Source organism: Apostichopus japonicus, chromosome 12 (assembly GCF_037975245.1).
Source record: "Apostichopus japonicus isolate 1M-3 chromosome 12, ASM3797524v1, whole genome shotgun sequence".
In the NCBI taxonomy this organism is placed as follows: domain Eukaryota; kingdom Metazoa; phylum Echinodermata; class Holothuroidea; order Aspidochirotida; family Stichopodidae; genus Apostichopus; species Apostichopus japonicus.
Genome location: NC_092572.1, coordinates 25,582,100 through 25,608,944, shown reverse-complemented (window position 1 = coordinate 25,608,944; position 26,845 = coordinate 25,582,100). Strand labels below are relative to the sequence as shown.

Below are 26,845 nucleotides of genomic sequence, written 5' to 3'. Positions count from 1 at the left end.
TTATTTCTAAGATTAGCTACTGTCCTTCCATTAATCGATACGCACTTTAAGAGTAGACACAAACTCAACCATCATGTTTAGCTTGAATGACCAAGATTTTTGTGAAGAAAGATTCCCGGAAGAGCTAAGGAGAAATCTAGCTCCTTTTGGGAGATCCCGTATCATTATCATTGTCATTATAAATTTCAGGTGTTAAAAGTTTGGAGTTTGCTGGATAATAGCATAAAAAATAGCAGACTTTTACGTTTATTCAAAAAAGGCTATATAAGCAAAAATTATTGTCAACATATGTTTACCCAAATTAAAGTGACTATTGTGTGACTGATTGTCTATATTTAAGATAAAAAGTCAAAATTTTGAGATTAAAAGTCAAAATTTTGAGATTTAGGGGCCCTTTTTTTCCCCCCTATGTCCATTAATAAGCCACCGTACAAATACAACCATATTGAATCAAGTATTAGGTGACTGAATAATTTTTACTAGCTCAATATTCAATGAAGTCAATTAATATTAAAAACAGCTAAGATTAATTTTTTCTTTGTTTATCTTTTCTTCTCTCTTTACTTCATTCTGTTTTTATTTATTTTTTTTTACTTCTGTTATTTGTTTTTTTTTTCCCGGAGGGATAACCCTTTAAAACTCATTTGAGCTTCGTTTTGAGTTCACCCCCAATTCAAATTCTGTAAATTACAAATATTTGATTTCGCTTCAATAAATGTGTTCGAAATGAAAACGAGTTCATGAGAAAATCGACTTCTTCGCTTTTTAATTGAAATTGGATGAATGCATTTTCCATTTCTGAAGCCCCTTTGTTTCAGAGGGATAATCCGCTACAATCTCATTTAAGCTTCTTTTTGAGTTCACCCCAAGTCAAACCCTGTAAATTACAACTATTGGATTTCGCTTCAATAAATGCGTTTGAAATGAAACAAGTTCACAAGAAAATTGGCTTCATCGCTTCTTCATTGAATTGTATAAATGCATTTTCCATTTCTAAAGCCTGTGTAACTGCTATATAACGTATCGTTGGGCTAGGTTTATTCCGCTAGTCTGTGGAACTAACACAAAACATGCAAGTACAATGACCCAGTGGGTGGAACTGTTCAAAATTACCTTATGTTGCAATACATCATAAGAGATGCAGCCAAACTTTAAACATAACAAAACACACATAGATCATGATGCAATTGGTGCGAATCAAATTTATCCGCATTTTCCTATTTCACTTTTAATCAGAGGTATATAGAGGGATGACCTCATGACTAGGTTTTTGGTTGTCCAATTGTATGGTATGATGACATGTGTGATATGAGGTAATGTGAGGTATTGCAATGGCCTACCTCACAGCTAGACTGTTGGTTGGTACATTGCCTGGTATCATGACATCTGCTCCAATATCAGTCTTTTGTTTTTAGTGTGAGGTATGGCAAAGACTAACCTCATAGCTAGGCTGCTTGTTACCCCATTGTATGGTAGCATGACATATGTGATGTGAGGTAATGTGAGGTATTACAATGGCCTACCTCACAGCTAGACTGTTGGTTGGTACATTGCCTGGTATCATGACATCTGCTCCAATATCACTCTTGTGTTTTTAAAGTGAGGTATGACAAAAGCTAACCTCATAGCTAGGCTGTTGGTTGCCCCATTGTATGGTATCATGATACCTACTCCAGTATATGTATAGAACAGTTTCTATGTAAATAGCAGAGTCTGGTTTAAATTACTTAGGCTATTTGGGCTACTTTGTTTGTTTACTCTCTTTTGTTAATTGTTTTAATTTAACTTCCTTTTATTATATCCTTTTGGTTTGTAAATTGCTTTCAGAATGCCTCGGGGGAGATTAGTACTTCGCTAATCGAGTCTTTTAACCTTTTCAAAGATTGACATAATAATTAAAATCATAATAACAACAACAAGTAATCATAACTGTAACAAAATATGAACTCATAGTTCTCTGGTATTAGTTCCTCATCCATGACAAAAAAAAAAAAAAAAGGATAACTTGTAGACTATGATTCCTGATAAAAATGATTTCCCCAAAACAGAATTCCTGTTGGCACACTATATATTCCAGTTTTTTGGTATTTTAACAATTAACGCACAAATTAGTTTGTTTTGTTTCAAATACAGAGAGAGAAACCCCACAAATTTCTACGATTTCTGTTACCTTCTCAGTGCTGGTAAAATATTCTTTCACCAAATCTTCCACTCTCTGCGTGTTTAATGCTTCCGGTCGGAGAAAGTCACCGAGGTCTTCTCCTGGCTTGGTATCTAGAGCGAAACAAAACTCCAACAATTAAAGGAATCGTACAAAATAAAATGTAAGATCATTTTCAATACTCCAGGAAGAAAATTGCCAAGAAAACACAGGCAAGAGATGTCAAAGCTAGCTAGCTGCAATCCGTGCCTTAACTACTAACAAGGATATTGCTAATAATAATGAAACAACTGATGATTAGAAGCTAGCAACGTTTCATCACTAAATTCAAACTTAGTGTGCTTCTCACATGTTCTTCTCACCCAAAGCTGGACAAGTTTATTAGCATCTTAATTAATTACTTGATCAAATTGTATATTATGATAGACTTTGTGGTGGGTTTAATATCTTGCTGGTTGCCATGGTTACCGTCGCTTTTCGTTCTCGCTTCTTTCTTCTTGTTGAACAGGATAAGATCTTTGGGATTGGCGACCTTGTTGCTGAACTGCTGTCCGAATCTGTTTACATTAAACGTTGAGAATCCACCACTGTAGTCGACCTATAAAACCAAAAGAAACATGGAAAAAGTTAAACCGTTTGGCCTAGGCTGATGGCCTATCAAGAATGTTCATTAAGACAGCTGAAGGCATTGATCACCCATTAGATGCAGGGTTAAAATCATCAGCTCGCAGCTCTTTTGGGACTCTACGGGGCAGAATCGCCCTCTGTTCCTCCCCTGAATGTTTCATTCCTTAGAACAGGGTTTCCCTAACTTTATCCCCCCCCACGAACCCCCTGTGGATGTCAGAGTTGTCCACGAACCCCCAACTTTTCGAGACACAATCTGAGTCATTATTATACTATAATACTCATAACAGTGCTTTGCAAAAGATCAAGTTCATAGTGTAATATTGTAATGGAAAAAAAATAAGAGATGAACAAATATTTATTTGGAAACTTCAAGATCAGATCAGCTCTTTATCTTCACAACGTACTGTCATGTATACACCAACTTCACCAAAGTCATGTGGCCTGTGTCTTTTTCATAGTTCAATTATTTATCACAGGCACTGTACGGTACGTATGGCAACATATGCGTATGGAACGCGAAAAGAGTTTGTCCATAGGTGCGTCTTTTGTACATTACTAAATTATATGACGTATCAGATTTTAGTTCAACAAAAAGTACTCTAGTTTTGACTTTCAGAAACGTCTCACGTACCCCCTGGGATGGACTCAGGCACCCCCTGGGGGTTCATGCACCCCAGTTAGGGAACCCCTGCCTTAGAACTTGACGAATAGCCCCAAAATTCTGGCAAAAAACATAAGCACATTGTCATGAATTTGTGATTATTTACTGCAAGATAGTATCAAGAAAGATTGCCATAGAACCTCGAGATTGAATCCATAGTGAGAGCTGTAAGGCAAAAATCAGATTAATTAAACTCACCCTGAGTCTGACCAGAGGTAATTTAGGCTGCTTTGGATTACCGGAGTGCTCATCCACTGCCTTCGAAATTAATTCTTCAATCTGTTAAACCAATCAGAATTAGCGACACAGGATCAACATTCTGTTAGACCAATCAAAATGATCAAGACAGGATCAACATTCTGTTAAACCAATCAGAATTAGCGACACAGGATCAACATTCTGCTAGACCAATCAAAATGATCAAGACAGGATCAACATTCTGTTAGACCAATCAAAATGATCAAGACAGGATCAACATTCTGTTAGACCAATCAAAACTATCGACACAGGATCAACATTCTGTTATACCAATCAAAACTATCGACACAGGATCAACATTCTGTTAGACCAATCAAAATTATCAAAACAGGATCAACATTCTGTTCTGATCAAAATTAATTCTAGTCAAATGTTGGTCGATAGTTGCAGGTAGGGTTTTTCTCAACGACAAACTGATATTTAACAATAAAGAGTTTTGACCAAAGGCATTAACTATTAAACCGGACACCATGCATTGGTATAAATGAATTTGTTTGCTGGATCTCTGTAAATGGGACTGAAATTTTGGCCAAACAATGACCTCGTTGATTATTTATACAACAGACCAAACTAGGATTTTTTTACAGACCGTCAAGATCGAAATGAGGCTTGAAATGTCAAATATCTCTCGACTGACTTAAAAACTTTATTGAAATATATCATCGCAAAATTATGTCGTCATTGCCGAGAAAAATAATTTCCCACAGACCTTTGCAGCACAATATTTCTCCACTTTCTTCTCAGCGTGTACGTCAGCGGGGTCCAAATCTGTGTCCAGCAGACACACATCTTCGATGAAAAACTGTCTGACCGTTTCCAAGGGTATCTTGGTGCATTTCATTTCTTTATTCCGGACCTGAAGAAGGGCTACATGTCTGTCAAAGAATGAGATGATAAATGGACAATTAGAATATGGCTCATTCAAAACCTGAACGAAAACCGATAGCATAATTCCCTACCCCCTTCCCTTAATCCTCTCTTTGTCCCTCTACTGTTTATCTCCTACCTCTCCTCTTCCTCTGTTGGTTTCTTTCTTTCTTCTCTCCATCCTTCGTCTACTAATCCCCTTACATCTATCTCTTGTGTTCACCATGCTCATTAACCTGTCTGTATTCTGTGCGTGTTTTTGTCCATTCTGTTACTGTTACTTGTCATTTAGCCTTTGAAGAAGATCCTGCTAGGATCGAAACGTCAGGCCAACTTACTTTTACACAGCATAATTCTGTAGCGACTGTTTTGTGATTATTTAAATGACACACAAACCCAACCATAACCGTTAGCTTAAGTCTGAAAAGAGCCCTCTTTGCAAAGAATATTTACTAGTCCCTCAAAGAGGTTAAAAAAATTCTCTTAGGTGGCCTCAAGTTTTGATCTCTTTACAGCTTCTTCTCCATGTAGAATTCATTTTTAATACCACGATCCATGTTGTCCAACTTTAGTACATTTCTCTTAATTCATTTCTGTACTTCTCTGCTATCTACAATCAGCTGCTATGTTTAAAAATTGTGTCTTGTTTGTTTAATTGACTCTTTGTTTTACGAACATGAAGATCTAGAAGGGACAAAAACAATAGTAGGGGAAATAACTTTAATGCGTACTTCTTAGCGGCTTCCCCGTGGCTAAGGGAGGTTGCTATACTGCTCCCTGGTTGACTGATAAAAAAGTTCTGAGTTGGATTCCAGACTGGATCTACGAGACATTCGTGCTCGTGACCCCAGACCACGAGGTCGATAAACTCATTCAGGAACTGTTCTGGGATGTAGTTATGTTCGCCATGCTTTGCTCTAAAAGTAAATGAACAAAGAAAATAAATAGGTAGCCAGGATATAGAGAGAAGATTATGCGATAGGAATTTTTCTGCCATTCTAGCGATTAAATTTCTACCAAATTAAATCAACGTCGGGCCCTCTAACTTTTTCATAAATTATAAATTCCTTCATGAGACATTTACCACTAGATTATCACATTCTAAGTTAAGCTTAAGTTCTATAATAATATAAGAAAACATGTACTTGAAAGCATAAATCTAATTTAAATTCTACACTTGAACATGAAAGAAAAAATATACTTCTGCCAACCCTAGTCCACCAAACACAGGTCAAGAACGATGAAATGATGTAATAAAATCTACAGTGTTTTAATGGCAATAATTATACATAAAATAATATACTTCTGTCTGTACTTCAAGTAAATGGTTTTAATGATTGACACAGAAAATGTGGAGTAGGTTATCTGTGCTTCTCACCTATTTTGATGAATAACAAACAAATTGAACCATGAATCTCTGTTTTCCTTCGGTTGTAACATGGACACTTTGCCCTGCAGAAACATTCTGTGTAGACGCTCATCTCGTATGGATCCTGAATAAAACAATTAATTATGAATTAAAATATTGAAATATTCCGCCCTTTTTTAAAAATTATCGTGAATAACTGCCACAAAATATTATTTTGGGGTATTATGTTTTTGTATTAGGTATTACAAACTTAAAAGTTGGATAGTTGGTTAGACCCAAAATGACCAACTGTGAATTCCATCTTTGTTTTTTATTCTCATTTTTCTTGTTGCCTCTTTCTCTATCACTGTCACTTTATGTATCATATAAAACACTGTGATATCACAGAAAAACATTGTGATATCACAGTGAAACATAGTGATATCACAGAAAAACATTGTGATATCACAATGTAAAACATTTGAAACACAAACTGCTAAAAAGTTTCATGGACTGCTATTTAAAGCTGTTAATCTGGCAGGCGGTCAATTCGAGGAAAAAAAAAAGTTGTTCTTCAAAATTTTTACTTCTTACAAAGACTAACGTTGTGAAGTCTGATTAAAAATTTTAGGGTGAGAGGCAAGCATGCTTATAGAATTGCAATAAATTGACAGTTTGTGTATGTGGAGGAGGGGGAGGGGGAGCCAACAGGACTAACAAAACTAAATGATAATGGGGCTATCTCTGCATCATAAATAATAAATACCAACTTCGTTAACTGAGAACCGTTTAAAGTAGGTTTATATCCCACTAACAAAATAGAGTATGAAATGAATGAGAAAACTCCATAAACAAGCACAAAATTATGAATTGAAATTTAAAATAAATATGAATTGAAAATTATCTCACCAAGACCATACAGAGCAAGTTTGGTTCTTCCCTTTCGTAAAAGGATCGGTGATATTTTGACGTCTTCCAGCGACGGGCTTTTGCCAAAATAATTGACGAGTCCAGCGATGCTCAATACGTCCAAGGCACAGAGGTTGCCCAGCTGAAGAAAAATCGGTAATATCGATGAACGGAAAATATATCATTATGGGAAACCAAAACTAGGGGGATGACATGTGTATATGCAAATTTCATAAATTGTACTTTACAGAGAAAAAAAAATGACATTTTCCTGAAGCTCAATTGATACGGTGACATCGCTAAACTTCTGTTTCAAGATTCATAAAAGTGAAATCTTGGCCACGAACAGGACTGCAAACCTTCAACTTTATTAACCTGTGGACTGATGTGGCAGACAGTAGGCACCATATCATAAAAACTTACCCCTGCTGGGTCGTCATGGTTACCATGAATAGAGAATACAGGCATGTCGACATTCATGTTCGGATCGGCGTAATTCACGACAGGAAAACTGAAAGCAAAGGAAAGAATAATGTTAATTATGGGCTTCCATACCTATGAAGTACACAAGAAGATCGACATTAAGTTTTGGGTACAAATATGTTACGTTATACCTTATGGAGTGTTTTTTTCTATTTTATATCGTAGCTATGTTGCTACCGTAATAAAGGTGTGGGGAGGGGTGGCAATATAAATCATTTTCATCTGGGGTCTACAGCACCACCATTCCACCCAGGATGCACAGAATTTCTCAGTCAGTTTTCTGTTTGAACAGGATGTACGCTTTCAGAGACACTTACGGATTTGTCGAGAAGTTAACGCTTGGATCACTGAGAAATTCAAACTGGACCGGATTGTCCCCCATGCAGTACTGTCTGAGTAAGGCCATCGAGCAATGCAAGGACTTTCTCGAGGGTTTGTTATCGTGGTATAAGTCCCCTCCTAACAGAACGAAATCCACCTGGTAGGGGAGATTAAAAATTAAACAAAAATACGTCTGAGCAGGAAACAGGGCTGGCAACCCTTGTGAACCAGGTTGGTGGGAAATCCAGGCCTTTTGAAAATTCACCACATGTGTAAAAAGGGAAAAAAAGGGGTGAGGGTGGAGGCTGGGGGGGGGGGAGAAATAATGAAAGTACAGAAGAGGCAGGAAAAGGCTTAAAGAAATGAAGATGATGAAAACATGATGAAAATCAGTAAAGTTTTAAGTTCTCTTTTCATTGTAAAGTACATGTTGTCTGTTTTGCGAACAATATAAGAAAATCTGCAGTACTAGCAAACTTGTTCATGGAAAATCTAGCCGGACCTTTGAACTCTGCAGGATACAAACAAGGTATACCAAAACATAAATACAGAATATTTAGCACGACGACTCTTCCAATCATTTTACGTTTGGAGTCAAACAATGTTCAGTGATTTTGAACATTAGCACTAGGTGTAAATTATTGTAAGGGACATGTTGCCCACCCTACCCACCTCCTCCCCCCCCCCTCCCTATCTAGGATCAGATGGCCCTGGAAAAAAGGAAAACCCAATGTGGTACTGAAGGTTTTGTAACTGAAATCCTACTTGATGAGTTTGGTGACATTTTACCTTCTCTTTCTGCGCATGCTGTAGAATTTCTTCAAAAGTGTTTAGAGAATCGTCAGTCCGGACTGAATCTTTCTCCATGTATCCAAGATGGCAGTCCGTTGCTATGGTGATGATAACATATATTTAAACAAGGGTGAAACAAGAGAGTACAGAAAACACTCCTTTTGTATTTCAAAAGGCAACATCACATCTTTAATATTACTGCATTTTGGAAGAATATTATCTTAGAAACAAAAAGTATCTTAAATTTGGGAAAAGGTATGACCTGTAAACGATACAGTTTCATACAGCTAGCATTTAGTATTCCTTATTATAGGTCATTTGCTTAACATTTTTCATTTTAATTTTCATTTATGCATATTTTCACATACAAATTTTCTGCAGAAAGAAGTACCACATAAACTTGTGACATTTCAAACTAAAATTCTGCAGAGTTATAATCAACACATAAATGGACGAATATTATGCATTAATTTAAACAATTAAAGGGGACATGTCTCCTTTCTACAAATTTGTCCTTTCCTTTTCTAACTTAAAAGGCAGCACACCTTTGCCAGGGAACTACCTGCCTCATTCTTCAGGCTCTACCGAAAAGTGAAAACATGATCTAGTTCATTCCGAAAGTGTAGTCACTTCACAAAACTACTCACCCACGAGAATCTTAAAAGTGTTCTCTTCATCTTCTGGGTCATCTCTGTCAAGATCAAAAACAGTTTGTAGGAGATTTAGATATATATGAAAGCTTCCGTTATTTACCTAGTTTATATTAAGTCCAAGTATGAAGTTAAGCTACATAACCCAAGTGGTGCAAATGGTAGCAAAATGTAATACGATGCGACTGGCTGTTCTTTACGTATTGACTTCACTTCCCAGCACATCCACAGCATATACGCAACTTTTTAGACCATCAAACCCACTGCATGTGCAGCGAAGCGTGTCTTTGGGGGCAATCATTGTTGAACCATAGACGAAGGAAGTTTTAATTCATTTATTTGTTTTATCGCCAACTGTGTACAATGGGAAAGGAAGTCTCCTATAAAGTCTTAAAAAGACTTAACAAGGTAGGAGACTCCCTGAGAGAAAAGGAAAGAAAAATGTATAAATATAAATAATACAGTATATACGTAAGGATTAAATATACAGTAATGATATCCTAATGATGCTGAGATGGATACGTGAATAGATTATATAATACTAGTACGAGTTAATAAATTCCTTTTTCAAATGTCTGGTGAATGTGGGTTTTGAAGTTATAGACTTCAACTTTTTTGATAGATCATTCCAAATTTGTATTGCTCTATTACGAATACCAAATTTCCCTATGTTACTATGGTATAAATTGCAATGAGTGAAGTTAAGCCAAATTATCTTACCTCGTGTCATTAGTACCTCCTTTTGGCATAGCTTTGACTTTCTATTAAGGTTTATAGAAGACTAGACCTATCTGATAAAGAAAAAAGAAGAAATTAAAGATTGTTAGAAACAACCATTCATGATGTAAACAGAAATGTATGGATGGCAGAATTCAGCTGTTTCAATCAACCCATTATTTCAACACATACACGACATCCATCAATCCCTTCTCAAGTACAGACTCAAACGGACCATTCATCCACCCTTCACTGCAAACCCAACCCAATGTCCAATACCAAGAGGAAGGAGATATATCTCAATGACTTGATCAATTGTTACATCACTGCCCTATGTGATAGAGATGCCTGTCATGATCTCAACATTTCAAAACAGTCTTACTCCATTTGACAGATATCATAGGTAATATGGCCATTGGTACGAAAGTTTTAGATTTAGGCCTAGGACCAATTCCTTTCAAATGGCCAGACAACTTTTGTCATAACTCATTATTTATTCTGACAGTTGTAGGCTACCCCAATTTTTCTCATTCCTTTCTTGGAAAAAGTGATCAAATTGCAGGTTGAATTTGAAGTACAATAAGCCTAAGATTATGAATCTGAATTGTCAAAGCATTGCCTTTCTGAAATGATCACTACTTTGCATAAACAAGGACCCTGTGGAATTGGTAGCACTACTGTAAATTGTAAGTTAACCTGACCAACAATTCATTAAGTCTAGCATAGGCTGAGCCTAACTTTTTTCGACAATCCTATAGTATCCTACAGTTTGAGTAGCTACCGTAGGCATCAAGAAAATTTAGTAAGCTTTACTTAGGTCTAACCTAAGCTTAGATATTGTCGACTTTTGGGACCTTAAACTTATGTTACGCTGAAGGTAGTACTAGTAAAGCTAGGCATAGGGCCTAGCGTAGTAAAAGTTAGACCTACGAAGTACGACTACGAGTAAATTGTTGCTATATTTTATGGATAACCTCAAAAATTACAGTAGCCTAGATAGGCCTAAGTTACGTCTTTAACGAAACATGCATTCCTGTTTTATAAATTTTCATCCTTGCCTTTACTTTGACAGTGGAGATGTCCCGTTTTATGGAGTGACAGTTGACTGCAGTGTCAGTACACAAACACTGAAATCCAGGTGCAGGCGGCCTGATGTTCTTGGGATTTCCCTTCACATATGTGTAACTTCATTTCAGTCGCTTACTGTATGTGAGCAACTGTTTTCTGTTGATAAGTTTAAAATACCTTCAAATTTCATTATATGATCGGGCATACCCTCTAAATATGATATTTCGATAACTGCACAGAATTTTAAATGCCGATGACGAAGCAAAATTTCGATACAAGTGAGTAAAACGACATATGGTAAATTCTGGTAGGCCTATGTAGATCATATATTACGTAACTTTAGCGAGCGAAACTCAACCACATACAAATTTCTGTCAGTACACGGAAATAGATCGTGCGCACATGTGCGAGACTGTACACCTAGCAAAACAAACGTTTGGTCCCTTGGCAGCAACATATAATATGTTTCAAGTGCATACGAACTGACTGGGGCTGAGGTGAGACGTTGGATCAAGTGATTTGGTTTCGTGCCAGGCTTTCCTGGGTGACTTTTCTGGGGAAAAAGTACTAACTGTTAGAGTTGGTCATCTGTAAGTCCTCAGTCTTACAGCCGGATTTTAACCAGTTTCACGACATAAACAGATTGTATGTAACAGTAAGACCTAAGGGCATCCTGATGACTGATGAGTTAAGAAATTTTTATCGTTGTATCGGTAAAACACTTAGCCTAGGCCTAAGCTCAGCTGTGGCAGGACCGTCAGTAACGCATATATTTTGTATCCTATCACGTACATTCGGCTAGGTTAACTGATTATGCACGATAAGCTAAGTAAGTGTGATGACACTGTTGCAAGTTTCGTATTGCATGATGACTTCATGATGACATGATGACAAAATACAAGTATCACTCAGTAGGCCTAGGTCTAGATACTGAATTCACTACGTAAATTGCCCTGAAAAGGAGAATAAGCTTATATTGGTTAAATGCACTTGCATGAAGTGCAATGAAAATCAGTCCACTACAATGTACAACTGATAATAATTCAATATATTAACAATAATATCAGTTCATTTATGCTTTTCAGTGAATTCCTAGATGCAGCAGTATCTACATACATATCATAGACTTGGTTTCTTGAAGTTCATCAGAGTTTGGTTGCTACAACTAAGGAAATCTTTCCAAAATGGCAGAGAAAACGTCCAGCCATTTCAATCAGCGACAACGAGATGGAAATGACAAGTATTTTATTTATTTATTTTCAGGGCAAATTGTGATGAACTTTAAATATTATGTATGTATGTAAGCTATACATTGATGCATGCATTCATTTTATGGTATAGTCTTTTACTTCAGTAAAATAATTCAAAATCCTTTGTTTATATGACATTGAAATCTACATAGTATTGAATTGAACACCTTGAAGTACAATATCTAAGCTCAAAAACGTGGAATAGCAAAACAGACAAATACTGTATGTTTTAAGGATTTTTCATTTAAAAATAAGGCACAATACGCTGCTGAATATTTTTTTTGGTACAAACAGGGTGTTACTATATCTCTTCCAGAAAAAAAATAATCATAATTTTTTTCAAGGAGATACATTTTGAATTACTGGCTGTCAAAGACGACCTCTTTTGTACATTGGAACAACTTTACTACCTGATAAATTAATAAACAGTTACAATACAGTATTTAAAGGAAAATATTTTCTGTCTGGAAGTTTGCAAAATATGGTACAAGATGACCAAATTTCTATTTGGACAACCTAGATCAGCGTTGTGAGTGGTCTCCATGATGCCTAGATTTGCTTGTACCTAATTTATGTACATTCGCATATTCCCAAATAGGTTAAAATAGTAATATTGGTATCACCTTCCATCACTATACAGATACTGAAATGAAACAAAACTAGTGTTACTCCAAGGCAAGGTTTCCCTAACTTTAACCCCACAAACCCCCTGTGGATTTCAGAGTTTTTCACGAACCCCCAACTTTTCGAGACATCATCTGAGTCATTATTATACTATAATACACATAATAGTGCTTTGTAAATGATCAAGTTCATAGTGTAATATTGTAATGAAAAAAAACAAGAGATGAACAAATATTGCTGCCTGTGTCTGTTTCATAATTAAGTTATTATCACATGCACAGTACGGTACTAGTATGGCAACATATGCTTATGGAATGCAAAAAGAGTTTGTCGATAGGTATGACTTTTGTACATTACTAAATTATATGATATATCAGATTTTAGTTCAACAAAAAGTACTTGAGTTTTGACTTTCAGAGACGTCTTACAAACCCCCTGGGATGGACTCATGCACCCCCTGGGGGTTCATGCACCCCAGTTAAGGAACCCCTGCTCTAAGGCCTAATTATCCACCCAAAAAGGGGAGTTTTACTGGCTTAAATCTGGTGTTCACTTCTAATCACCAGACCTACATGTTTCATTGTACACCTTGACTATTCTTTATCATTTTGTGACTTTTCAGGGGTACATTTCATTGATCAACCAAAAGCTAAAATCAGAACACCAACAAAATTAAAACAAATTTACCCTGAATACAATAGATGTTTGTTTCTGTTTCTATAAACAGTATCTTTTTTTTGTCTTTCATTTTTCAATTTTCATTTTTTTCTTGATAAGGTGTGAAGATGCTGACGACGATATTTTAAAAATCTTGATCGGTGAGTCATTTTAAAAAAAAAACCACCTTCAGATTAATGTCTGTGATATTACATTTTTTTTCTTCTTTCTCTTTTAAAAATGTTTCTTTGCTATTGGGAAGGATAAAACTGCCCATTAATGATCATCAATATTATCATTAAAAGATGCTATAAATTCCCCAAATGGTCACTTCACATTCAAAATTCTGTTCACTATACTGTGCAGTCATAAAGCATTAGCTGGCCTTCTAGTCATTTGTCTTGCATTGATAGAATATTTCCTAGAGTTGATCGGAGAAGCAAGAAAAGGTATACTTTTGATAAATGTCAGCTGAATTTTCTAGCTGAATTTTTTTTTAGATATTAATATACTGATGACATTTAAATGACCCAATATGATCACAGCTGTCAAGGGTATCAATGGCATGACCTGTATTTGAGATATTTCTGCATGCAGTCTTCGTAGTATTGTAGTATCAAACTCTCTCCGACGCACCTCATGCTTAATTTCCCTCTGACATGTAAAATATGGTTGTAATAGAAATAAAGCAATGGAACCGGTGACAACATGTCCTTGACTTCTGCCAGGGAGGCTGCCCCAAGCCTGGCACCACCCTTCCCCCGGATAAACCCACCTAATCAAGAACCCATACAGTGACTGTGCTGTCCCCCGCAGAATGTCTTAACTCCTAAGCATTCTATTCCCCAGGTTCCATTCATAAGGGGCTTCCCCTCCCTCCTCCCAGCTTGTTAAAGTTTAATCTGGAAGATTAATTTTGAATACATCAGACACACTTGTGGTCAAGAGGTTGAGACCTCCTGTTACTTTCTATCATTGTAGAGTGCATGCTCCCCAAAGTTCAATACTTTCTTTAATTTTGGACTAGTCCAAATTGTTACAAGGGGGTGTATATAGTACTTACTATCATAACTTAATTACTGTTTTAACTTTGGACTAATCCACATTGTTACTAGGGGGTGTACATAGTACTTACTAATAACTATCATAGCTTTATTGAACTTATTAGTTTCTAACCATCTATTGTAGTTAACTTAATCTGCCTCTCCCAAACCCCTCCCCACCATCCCCCCCAGTCCTCCTCATCCCAAACCCACCACTGACATTATACCTCCTACATCAGGTCCTGTAACTTTTACATATACTTCTGCTCTTGTCATCTGTTGTATGCACTCTGCCTGTCTCACTTCCACTCACATCATATTTCCCTTCCTACCCCCCCCTCCCACCTCTTGTCCCTATCCCAACCCACCACTTACATTATACACCTGCATCAGGTCCTCTAACATTTACATATATACTCCTTCTGTTCTTGTCACCTGTTGTATGCACTCTGCCTGTCTCACTTCCTCTCACATCATGTTTCCCTTCATTACCTACCTACCTCTTTCCCATCTCGTCTGTCATCTTCGTCGTCTCAGCATCTGATTGTCACATCGGGTACATGGAGAAAGACCCAGAGAGGAGAAACGATTCTCTCAATACCTTTGAGGAATTACTTCAACAAGCTCGAGAACAAAAGGTAGCCTGAAATCCAGTATTCTTCCATATAATGCATCGCAGATTTCACTTTTCCCCTCCCCCCCCCACACCTTTCCTGCACAAACACTGCTCAGTTCATTATCATGTTACATAATATGTATTCCTTCTAACTTTTCCTTGCATTCACTAAATAACTAAAGTCATGTTTATTCATATGTTATATAATAACTTTAACATAATAACTAATAACATCAGTAGCAACTGTTTGGTTATAACCTATTTAAACCAGATAGATCTATCGGTTAAATTGAAGAAGTGCTAAGCTATTTAACATGCTTCAATGCTAGTCATAACTTGTTCCACTGCCCCCCCCCCCTTCAAAAAAAAAACTTTTGTTTGGGGAATTCAAGAGGATTTTAAGAGTCATAAATTGAGATTTGGAATTATATTAACTGATATTAACGAAACCTCAACAATTTTTTGGTCGCACTGAATATGTAAGAATTCTTCAAACTTTCAACACAGGGAGCTTCCAAATATGGAAAATTAAAAATTTGCTCAGAGAAAAAATTAATTTAATAAATGAAAAACATAAAAATATAACCTTCTTCTTCTTCTTTATTTTATTTTATTTTCTATTTTATTTTATTTTATTTTTTATTTTCTATTCTATTCTATTTTATTTTATTTTATTCTATTTTATTTTTTATTTTTTGTTTTATTTTATTTTATTTTATTTTATTTTATTTTATTTTATTTTATTTTATTTTATTTTATTTTATTTTATTTTATTTTATTTTATTTTATTTTATTTTATTTTATTTTATTTTATTTTATTTTATTTTATTTTATTTTATTTTATTTTATTTTATTTTATTTTATTTTATTTTATTTTATTTTATTTTATTTTATTTTATTTTATTTTATTTTATTTTATTTTATTATTTTTAAAGGTGGACATGATTCTGCTTGGAGGAGATCTATTTCATCACAACAAACCAGCCCGCTATTTCAGATACCATTGCATGAGATTGCTGAAGCAGTATTGTCAAAGGGATGAGCCCTCACCTATTGAGATTATCCCTCATCCAGATGAAACTTCAAGGTAATAATTGTTTGTTAATGTCAGAGATTTGATAAATTATGTGATATGTAACATGTTGTCAGAACTGGTTAAGAGATTTAATAAATGTGATATGTAAGTAAGTACTGCTATGAAACATGCTGGCGAAATCTTAACGTATGGCCTGACTTTTCTTCGGAATTATCATGCAATTCAGTGACCAATCCATGGAGGGCGCCCTGGAGAGGGGGGGGTCCTTCATCATGTTTTGTTTTTTTGTGTTATTACTTATCTGTTTATAACAAGGTGCATGGTGTAAAATTAGCACACTTAGTGTGTGGGCCGTGGGCATTACGTATGCTTCATCAAAGTTTTTTACAGGTATTTTTATTAGTGATTCTTGTACCTGACGATACTTGTCTCCTGAAGCAGACTCGTCCAAGAAATCCTGTATTCATCAGTGCACATCTCGGGTGTTTTGGCAAAGAGAAGGACAATACCTTTCTCTGTGACTGTACAGACTTATTTTTTAAGATGGCGCTGAAAAGAAGTATGACAAATTTAATGAAAGGTTTAGGAAACATATATTTCCCACCATGCTTGTTGATATTCCCTCACTCTCTCCAGTTTGGGCTCCTACATTCTGTTCTGTTTTGCATTCCGTTTTCACAAACAGCTTTCCTGTTACAAATAACACACTGACGTACCAAACTCCTGTCTTCTCTGTACATGGTAACCATGACAACCCATCTGGGGTGAGTCGTTTTTACAGTTTGCACTCAGTGTATGAAACATTATTGGTACAGTCAGTGGGAACCTCTTGCACTCTCTGGTATGACAACGTTACTTCGTATCCACTCATTCCTTTCCGATTCGATAAATTTTTTCTTGAAATGTTTAAATTTTGACGGCAACATTGTGCTCATCTAGTTCTCGTTGCTAGGAAGAGCTAATCTATCATTACTGTCTGTATGTTAAACATGTTTGCTAGCTTGGCAGTTGAATAATTTTTAATTGAAAAGGATAAAATGTGGGGCCAAATTGACGTTAAGTAGCAACCTGCACTGACTGACAAATTTAGTTGCTATTAATACATGGTGGTTTTGTTATTACTCACATAGCAATATGATAGGAGGTTAGTACTAGTGTACCTTCTAAACCCATTGCTTTTTAATTAAGTCATGTTTGGGTCATTCCATTTTCAACCTTTTTCCTAGCTGGGAAACCTATGCGCTCTAGACGTTCTGAGTGAAGCTGGGCTGATCAACCATTTCGGGAAGGCCCTGTCTCATGAAAGCGTCGAAATGTGTCCTGTGTTGATTCGAAAGGGACAGACGAAAGTGGCATTGTATGGCTTAGGTAAAACTGGTGGTTCTTCATTTAATAGCTTTTCTGAAATGTTTTGACTAATCGTATCAGTTTAAGCAATTGATTGATACTATGATGCCATGGTGGAAGTATTTGTGAAATATTATTGAATACTCGCTATAAACAACATGCAGCTTGAATACGTGAATGCAGAATTGTGAGGAATTGTGATGTCATGGTTCAAGGCACTCGTACTGACAGTATGAATATCCCATTTCAGATAAAGGATATTAACTCTTTATACTGTCAGTATGAGTGCTTTGAAGCATGATATGATAGGACAGTATGGAGTGGTATTAGCATTAGAATCAGATAAAAGCTTAGGAACTGTTCATACTGTCAGTACGAGTGCTTTGAAGCATGATATGATAGGACAGTATGGAGTGGTATTAACATTAGAATCAGATAAAGATTAGGAACTGCTCATACTGACAGTACGAGTGCTTTGAAGCATGGTATGGCTGGACAGTTTATAATGGTTTTAGCATTAGAATCAGAGTATATATATTTATTATATATTTACTATATTATTTATTATATATTTACTATACTTATTTATAATATACATATGATATGTTTATTATATATTTACTATATTATTTATTATATATTTTTTATATATTTACTATATTATTCATTATTTATTTACTATATATGTTTATAATATATTTATTATATATTTACTATATTATTTATGATATATTAACTATATATATATTTACTATATTATTTATTATATATTTACTATACTTATTTATAATATACATATGATATGTTTATTATATATTTACTATATTATTTATTATATATTTTTTATATATTTACTATATTATTCATTATTTATTTACTATATATGTTTATAATATATTTATTATATATTTGCTATATTATTATGATATATTTACTATATATGTTTATAATATATTTATTATATATTTACTATATTATTTATTGTATCGCTCAGGTTCTATCACAGACAAAGCTCTCCACGGTATGTTTGAAAAAGGCAAAGTATCGATGAGTGAACCACCTGTAGATGTCCAGTCATGGTTCTCTATGTTTGTGATCCATCAAAACAGGTAAAGAAAAAGAAGGGCCTTGAAATGTGTCCAAACAGATTGTCTTGAGAAAAATGAATTTTGATTTTCTTTTAATACTTGCTTCATGTGTTGTAGGCAAAGAATTATATATATTCCGTAGCCTCATTGTATTATAATTTAAATGAATGGAAGGGATTGATCGAGTAAAGCATATCTGTCTTTATAAACTATATTTGTGTTTTGATCCAATGCTTCTGGTGCGACCGAAGGATCCTTTTATTCACGGGCAACTAAAACTAATTTTGTTACTCCAAAAGAACAGTTGCTAGTTTTTCTCATATTTATGGAAGCGAAACGAATCCGAGATGTCAAACCATGTTTGTTGCAAAGTTTAAACCTTTTGGAGCAATTGGGTTCTTATCATGTGATCTTGTTTTCAAACGCTGACTTAGAAGTCAAATTCTCAAACATGATTTTTCTATCAATCTGTAAATCAAACCAGTATATGTTTTGAATTTGAATTGTGTCTTGACTTTCTTCCTTACATTAATAAAAAAAACATTAAATTTGTTACATCTGTTAACTAAAAACAACATTGTCATCCAATAAGCTTCGAAAAGCAGAGATTTTGCCTCTTCTCTCATTTATAATTTTATCAATTTTTTTGTGTTGTTTGTGCAAAATATATGATCAGTTATCTAATTAATATATTTATGTGTCATTTCAAAGAATATGTTAGAGGTCTTTTCATATTTATGGATGCAAAAATAAAATCTGAGATGTCAAATCATGGGTGTACTATGTTTAAAACTGTGGATGCTTTACATTATTTCAACTGACGTTTTCTCTCAGCCAATAAAATAAGACGAGTTTACACGTTGATATAGTGTTGGTTTGTATATATCTCTAATTATCTGTGATAAATATAAAAATCCAAGCTATTTTTTTTTAAATATTATGGCAGCAACATGCTTGTGTATAGGTTATGTCATTCGTTAAGTTGCATACAAAGGCTGTGGCATTTGAAGCAATGAAGCTTAGCAATCAGGATGTTGTGGGTTCAAACCCGGCCGGGTCATAGTAAGGTGGGTTTTCTATCCAAGAGCAATCTACGGTTTTCCCATCTGAATTGACTTTCTGATTCCAAATTTGAGTAAAATTGGAAGCCACCTGACGTGCAAGTTGTAATCCAATAGCCCTTGCGGGTTTCTCCCACATTTGTGGTCACATAAGCGTCATAAAAATAACTGCTGATTATCATTATTATTATTATGATGATGGTGGTAGTGGTGGTGGTGATGATGGTGGTGATAATGATGATTGTGATTATTATTATTATTATATATGGTTGCTATCCCTCATTTGGTTAAATTTGACCGAAATAATCACCACAACTTTCAAAAATTGTATCCACAGAGCGTATCGCGGAGACAAGGAATACATTCCCGAAAGTTTTCTGGATGAGAAGTTGAAGGTGAAGTTGGATCTGGTCATCTGGGGACATGAACACGATTGTCAACTTGACCCTGTTTGGTACAAGAAAAGGTTCCGAATTATTCAGCCCGGAAGCACCATCGCAACGTCCATCGTCAAAGGGGAGACTAAGCAAAAGTACAGTCATAAAACCTAAGAAACGCATGATTCTATTTTAATTTTATTTTATTCATTGTTTTATTTAAATACATATATTTTTTTATTATTTTTATTTGCTTAATTATTTTATTTTAAAATGATAATACTTGTGTTTGGCATTCAGTAAATGCAACCAAAATCATTATAAAAAAAACCCTCTAGATGCACTCCCACAGCTCGTATTCTCTGCCTCCCCCCCACTTTCCCGTCACCCACCCGCACCCTTAGATAAAATGGTAAAAGGGTTAAGAACATGATGATATAGGGGGCATTGTGGTCAAGTGGTTAAGGCAGTGGACTTGTGATCTAAGGTTTGCAGGTTCGAGTCCTGGCCAGATCATTACGTTGTGTCCTTGGACAAGGCACTTAATCTCCATTGCCTCTCTTCACCCAGGTGTAGAAATAGGGACTTGCGGGGTAACTTATGAATATAGTTGCATGCCCCGGTCTGTGGCTGCACCCTATGGGAAGTCCCCCGGGGGATACGTGGGTGTGGTGCACTGTAGTGCCCCAGGAGGGATTGTTTGAATTGTGCACAGTTTGGTGTGTAGGTGTGACAAGTTACCAATGACCAGGGGTTAAGTGTTGTAAAGTCGTGTGAGAGGGCCTTGGCATTGAACAAACTCTCAACATTAAACTTTATATGGTGCGGAGGAAATATCTATTTATTATAATGTATAGGAGACTTTGGTTGTTTGATTTTCCTAATAGCATACACCTGTCATATGCACAACGTTGATCTAGCAGGCCATAGTGAAATTTTTCACCCAACCTAACTGCCACAACACATGAGGATGTCCTTTCCCCTGTGTTTACAAGAAAAACGGACATATTGTATTATATGGGAGATAATAATACCTGAATGTTCTACTGTATATATATGTAGATTTTTCATCAGTTAAAATCTTGAATTAATTCTATCACAATTAGGCCCTGTATGGAACATATAAAACTCCCCAAAGTATACCTATGTCATGGTGTTTGCTAAATAAGGTTCCAGATTGATAGGGTTTAGATAATATACTCTGATTCCTCTTTTAGCCCATCTGTGGTGTTTCATTCTAGTACATGCTGGTGTCTGTATCGCTTTACATGTAGATATGTAGTACATATGTAAATGTTATGGACAGTAAAAGGAAGTTTTTCCAACTGCATTTTTCTGGTGACTAAAAAATTAAATAAACAAATGCTGAACAATTTTCTGAATCTAACTGTGAAAACCACATTCTCATAGCATTTTGCATTGCGAAGATATGAAGTTTATTAATTTTTAGTGATATTTTGTAAATTTATGCATCTGGCAACAGTAGAATGGATGATGTCATCAGGGCCGCACATCAGTGTTCAGTGGTCTTAGTTTGTTTAATTTTTGTTTGAGTTAGCCTCTGAAGAAGGTCCTGCTGCGATTGAATAATTAGGCCCTGTAACTTTTTTTTCAGATTTACCCAGAACACAGGCTTTTTGCAGTGGCTAAGCAGTTTGTTAACGTTTGTTTTTTGCATTAACAGTGTTTTTTTTCTCTCTCTCTTTGATTTACAATACACTAAGAATCATTAAAGATTTAGTTTTGACACCGGAGAAAGATCCCTCAAATAATTTCTTTTTAAAGGTCATATAATGTTTATCATTCTGGTATATATATCTTTCAGGCATATGGCAGTTCTGGAGATCAAAGGCAGATACATGAAATGTACAAAGATACCGCTGACCACCGTACGACCGATGTACATCAAAAATCTCGCCCTCAAGTTTGCGGAACACAGACTGGACCCGGGAGATGTTGACATCGAGTCTAAAGTAGAAGAATTCTGCGCCGAACAGGTAAACCATGTCTCTCTTTTTGTGTTAAATGATTACATCATCTATCGACACATGACTCTAAGGCCCCACCCCCCCCCTCCCCCATTCTTCCTTCTGTTTCCAGACCCTCCACTTCTCTCTAGGTTGTAATTTGTATTCTACCTTGCAGAGCAAAAAAATAATTACATTTCCACCTAAACTTGAAAGTGATTTATGAAATGCTGTTTCTAACAGATTAACAAGATGGTGGAGGCTGTCACCAGGGACAATGCTAGCTTCCCGAAACGGCCGTTGCTACCACTCATCAAATTAAGAGTAAGTATGCTTCTTGTTTTCTACAATTATTGTTTATTTTATTGGTAATACATTTTTCCTTACTCTTCGCATTTAGTTTATTGTTGTTCAAATATGGTCACACTTCACTTGGCACACCTGCATCCAGGGGTTACTTATGTGGATTAACTATTGGGTAGAACATCCTTGTCACATCCTTACCCTCCCTTTCCCCTTACCCCCCCCCCGCTCCCCTCGCCCATACTTCATCACCTCACTGCATGATTGAGTTACCAAATGTTGATCAAACATGGCATAATTTGATTTTCATGTCACAGGCAACTTTAGGCACCTCACCCATGGAATACTTTTAAAGTGTTCAACTTTTCCATAGTATAGTTTTGAGGGCTGTGAACTCTAAAGTAATATCATTCCTGTGTACATAAACTGCTACACATATTTGTACTTGTATAGCAATTTGCCCATTTTTCATAGAATTTTTTGACACAATACCGGAAAAATTATTCCCTGTCACCACCATGCCCCTCCTCCTACCCTTCCCCCCCCCACCCCTGCTAGGTGGGCAAAGGACTATTTAGTAATATTAGGTTCTGGCTTCAGTGGGTTTCGACTTTTATCTATATAGGTGGATGTATCAGGAGGCTACCCTACCCTGCTAGGTGGGCAAGGACTATTTAGTAATATAAGGTTCTGACTTCAGTGGGTTGAACTTTTATCCATATTGGTGGATGTATCAGGAGGCTACCCTACCCTGCTAGGTGGGCAAGGACTATTTAGTAATATAACGTTCTGACTTTAATGGGTTTAACTTTATCCATATAGGTGGATGTTTCAGGAGGCTACCCTACCCTGCTAGGTGGGCAAGGACTATTTAGTAATATAAGGTTCTGACTTCAGTGGGTTTAACTTTTATCCATATTGGTGGATGTATCAGGAGGCTACCCTACCCTGCTAGGTGGGCAAGGACTATTTAGTAATATAACGTTCTGACTTTGATGGGTTGAACTTTTATCCATATAGGTGGATGTATCAGGAGGCTACCCTACATTCAACAAGAGGAGGTTCGCACAGCAGTTTGTACACAAAGTGGCTAACGTACGAGTGCACGGCCACGACGAGCAGAACTTGATCGATTTCAAGGACAAGGACGAGAGGAAGAAAGGCGGTGAGCGATTGGCAGTAATTTATTATCGCTTGTCAGTTTTGGATTTGAGTTTCAATTATCTGCTTTATCACCGTGCAAACGGAGACAAAGTGTCGAGGTGTGGGCCCGAATGGGCGTTCCCTTGCTATGTTGTGTCAGTTACCGTTGCCGTGCAGCAATTTGCAACAAAGAGATTATTATTTATACTAGTCACAATTGATTGTCAATGTAAATGAAACTATCCAAAATACTATGTTATCTGTGAGAGTGTTGTGAGAGTGTCATGGTTTGGGCAGTGGACTGGCAATCTAAGCAATGAAGGTTCGAGTAGCCTGGCCAGATCGTTACGTTGTGTCCTTGACTCCTTGGGTGAGGCACTTTATCTCCATTGCCTCTCTTCACCCAGGTGTATAAATGGGGACTTGCAAGGTAACTTGTATGAAGTTGCAGTGCCAATTTGTGGATGCTGCACCATATGGGAAGTCCCCGGGGGACACGTTGATGTAGTTCACTGTGGTGCCCCAGGAGAGATTGTTTGAATTGTGCACACTTTGGTGTGTGGATGTGACAAGTTACCAATGACCAGGGGTTATTGTTGTAAAATCATGTGAGGAGGCCTTGGCCTTGCACAAGACTATAAACCTTCAACTTTTGACCTTGAAATGAGTCATCGTTATGACTGATTTCTTACAAGTCCTTATGGCTGCTTTTTAAGTTAGTTTGTAACTTTGTGTCACTCAGACCAAACCACGTAAATATTCAGATTCTGTGAGTAGTTCATTTTACAACTTATTCACACTATGCTATTTATGATCTAGTTTGATATAACAGATAAACCTTGGCTAGTAGAGACTACCTTGCATCTATAAACATACTATTCAAAACTTGTAAAAGGAAATTTTCCGTGAAATAATATAGCCGTTTCATACCTCATTGAATTGAGACTGTAAACGTTTTACCATCCTGGAGAGTAAATTTGCAAGAGACATTTCATTTAGTTTATTACTTGGTGAGATCTGGTCAGAAACGTGCAGTCAAAATGAACCTTTACTGTAAGCTATCAATGTTGAATCCAGAGCGGGGGTGGGGGGGGGGACTGGGGTCCTGACGGCCTCGAACCCCTGGGCTTTAATTTTTGACAGTAAACTTAAATGGCAAACATTTCTTTTCTCAAAAAGAAGTAACATAATTGAAAAAATAAGTTCCCTTGATTCACAGGTATTTCCTTACGTTCCTACTGCTATTTTTTTGGGTAGGACTTTCTGTATTAAAATATATAATAATATCAAGGGCCGCCACCTCTTCAGATAATTCTCTGTACCCGCCAGCTACTGGCTACTTCTTTAAATCCAATAGTCGGTTTCAATCGACAGGTCACTCAAGCAGGGATCCCGAAACACTGACCGAGAAGAAGGATTACATCGAAAACGCTCTTGAAGATGTACTGGCCGAAGCCAAAAAGGTAGGATACTTGACCTGGGAAGTTTAATACGACTGAATATCGTTCATGAAAGGATTTAAGCCCGCAAGAAAGGACAGATTGGGTAAATAGGTGGATGGGATAATGCGAGTAAGCTAGCCTAGATTGCTTGAAAATGCTTGAAAATCCAAACATCGATCATAAATCCTTCGTTAAAAGAGTGATTGTATAAAGGATTTATTGTTTTCCAGCAGGTCATTCTGCGTCTATGCCGAAATAGCTCTCATCAAAAAAGCTTGTAATGTTTGCTTCTCCTGCAGGGTCAACAACTGAAGGTTTTATCTGCAAATGGATTGACGGAACTGTTAAGGGAATTCGTGAAAAATGACACCAACGCCCACCCACAGTTGGTGGACATCGTACTGGCCAAGGCCGCAGACCATCTGAAGCACACGGACGACGAAAAGTTATTAGAGGAAGAGGTCTGAGATATTCTTCAAATCAAATTTTTAGTTTATACGTAAAGGGAAGTTTATATACGTAAAGTATATGTAGAGGTAGTTTATACATGTGGAGGTAGTTTATATATGTAGAGGTAGTTTTTATACGTAGAGGTAGTTTTTATACGTAAAAGGAATTTTATATACGTAAAGGGAATTTAATATATGTAAAGGAAGTTTAATATACGTAGAGGTAGTTTATATACGTAGAGGTAGTTTATATACGTAGAGGTAGTTTATATACGTAGAGGTAGTTTATATACGTAGAGGTAGTTTATATACGTAGAGGTAGTTTATATACGTAGAGGTAGTTTATATATGTAGAGGTAGTTTATATACGTAGAGGTAGTTTATATACGTAGAGGTAGTTTATATACGTAGAGGTAGTTTATATACGTAGAGGTAGTTTATATATGTAGAGGTACTTTATATATGTAAAGGAAATTCATATACATAGAGGAAGTTTATATACGTAAAGGAACTATACATGTTAAGTAAAATGTATATACGTAAAGGAACTTTATATACGTAAAGGAATTTTATACACGTAAAGGAAGTTTATCTATGTAATTGAATTTTATACACGTAAAGGAAGTTTATTTATGTAATTGAATTTTATACATGTAAAGGAATTTTATCTACGTAAACGAATAATATATACGTAAAGGAATTCTATATACGTAAAGGAATTCTATATACGTAAAGGAATTTTATATATATATGTAAAGGATATTTATCTGCAGAATGTTGAATTTCTCACTTATTAGATTTAAGGAATTTGTTATTGAAAATTGCTTCTAAATATTTTTACGAAAAGTTCTTAATATTTTGATGGCAGCCTAATGTTTCCATAGATGCTTTACAAGTTCATCCGGTTAGCCCAGGGTGATACCCATAAAATCGCCTGTTTATTTGGCAGGTTTAAACCAAGGGAGGGCTATAAACCATGTTGAACTCATAATGTGTGCCATACATTAACAGAAGCTGCAGCAGTATGTAGCTTATCATCTCAGGCATTAAAAAAAATGAAAGATGAATAGGAAACCATTTTTGATTTGCATATTTAAGGCAAACTTTGACAAGTGTGAACTTTGTGTTGCCCTAAACAACAACTTGATATGCTTTACCTCACCTACCAAGTATTCATTCAACTGGACAGAATGCCTGACCCCTGTGCCCTCCCTTGGTGTTCATAATGTCATTTCGCAGATGAACTAAGCTGCAGCATATACAAAATCGAGTGGTGGTTCATTTTATTAGCATATTTAAATTAAAGCAAACTTGTGTGGAACAAGTGTGAACTTTGTGTAGCTCTGAACAACAGCTTAATATGCATTTTTTTCAAATATGTATATTCCAAACAGACAGCAAAAAAAAATTACTTAATCATCAAAATTTGGTGTCATTGCAACAATTTTTTTTCTTCTTCTTCTTCTCAACAGTTCAAAAAGTTCAGAAAGGCACGTCAGGACATGCAAGAGGCAGAAGTCGATAACGAAGTTAAGATGGTACTTAGCCAAATTCCAGGACATTCTTCGGTTAAGTTT

At 36.0% G+C, this 26,845-nt stretch overlaps 2 protein-coding genes across 10 annotated transcripts in view; one reads left to right on the top strand and one right to left on the bottom strand.

Moving 5' to 3' along the window:
* The window catches only part of LOC139977999 (double-strand break repair protein MRE11-like), a 32,656-nt gene extending 21,676 nt beyond the window's left edge, over positions 1 to 10,980 (bottom strand). The window contains exons 1-13 of one of the 3 annotated variants that reach the window (XM_071987893.1): positions 10,856 to 10,980; positions 9,801 to 9,867; positions 9,078 to 9,121; positions 8,428 to 8,528; positions 7,635 to 7,795; positions 7,258 to 7,345; positions 6,835 to 6,976; positions 5,956 to 6,070; positions 5,309 to 5,494; positions 4,420 to 4,585; positions 3,651 to 3,731; positions 2,630 to 2,759; positions 2,171 to 2,274 (exon numbers count right to left, since the gene is read on the bottom strand). In XM_071987893.1, the coding sequence (XP_071843994.1) occupies positions 2,171 to 2,274; positions 2,630 to 2,759; positions 3,651 to 3,731; positions 4,420 to 4,585; positions 5,309 to 5,494; positions 5,956 to 6,070; positions 6,835 to 6,976; positions 7,258 to 7,345; positions 7,635 to 7,795; positions 8,428 to 8,528; positions 9,078 to 9,121; positions 9,801 to 9,829 (1,347 nt within the window). In that variant the 5' untranslated portion in view covers positions 9,830 to 9,867; positions 10,856 to 10,980. Of the gene's footprint in view, positions 1 to 2,170; positions 2,275 to 2,629; positions 2,760 to 3,650; positions 3,732 to 4,419; positions 4,586 to 5,308; positions 5,495 to 5,955; positions 6,071 to 6,834; positions 6,977 to 7,257; positions 7,346 to 7,634; positions 7,796 to 8,427; positions 8,529 to 9,077; positions 9,122 to 9,800; positions 9,872 to 10,855 lie in introns of all 3 variants that reach the window. The other 2 variants (XM_071987892.1, XM_071987894.1) reach the window with 2 other exon arrangements.
* A 248-nt stretch (positions 10,981 to 11,228) lies between these two features.
* The window catches only part of LOC139978000 (double-strand break repair protein MRE11-like), a 24,582-nt gene continuing 8,965 nt past the window's right edge, over positions 11,229 to 26,845 (top strand). For 2 of the 7 annotated variants that reach the window (XR_011796864.1, XM_071987895.1), the window contains exons 1-15: positions 11,236 to 11,455; positions 11,951 to 12,105; positions 13,517 to 13,557; positions 14,977 to 15,077; positions 15,991 to 16,142; positions 16,777 to 16,855; positions 17,318 to 17,459; positions 18,433 to 18,547; positions 19,925 to 20,119; positions 21,790 to 21,961; positions 22,175 to 22,255; positions 23,255 to 23,399; positions 24,752 to 24,840; positions 25,119 to 25,280; positions 26,741 to 26,836. Coding sequence is in view for 6 of the 7 variants with exons in the window: in XM_071987895.1 (XP_071843996.1) it covers positions 12,050 to 12,105; positions 13,517 to 13,557; positions 14,977 to 15,077; positions 15,991 to 16,142; positions 16,777 to 16,855; positions 17,318 to 17,459; positions 18,433 to 18,547; positions 19,925 to 20,119; positions 21,790 to 21,961; positions 22,175 to 22,255; positions 23,255 to 23,399; positions 24,752 to 24,840; positions 25,119 to 25,280; positions 26,741 to 26,836 (1,626 nt within the window). In the remaining variant the exon portion in view is untranslated. Of the gene's footprint in view, positions 11,456 to 11,488; positions 11,511 to 11,950; positions 12,106 to 13,516; positions 13,558 to 14,976; positions 15,078 to 15,990; positions 16,143 to 16,776; positions 16,856 to 17,317; positions 17,460 to 18,432; positions 18,548 to 19,924; positions 20,120 to 21,789; positions 21,962 to 22,174; positions 22,256 to 23,254; positions 23,400 to 24,751; positions 24,841 to 25,118; positions 25,281 to 26,740; positions 26,837 to 26,845 lie in introns of those variants that run through there. The other 5 variants (XM_071987897.1, XM_071987896.1, XM_071987899.1 and 2 more) reach the window with 5 other exon arrangements.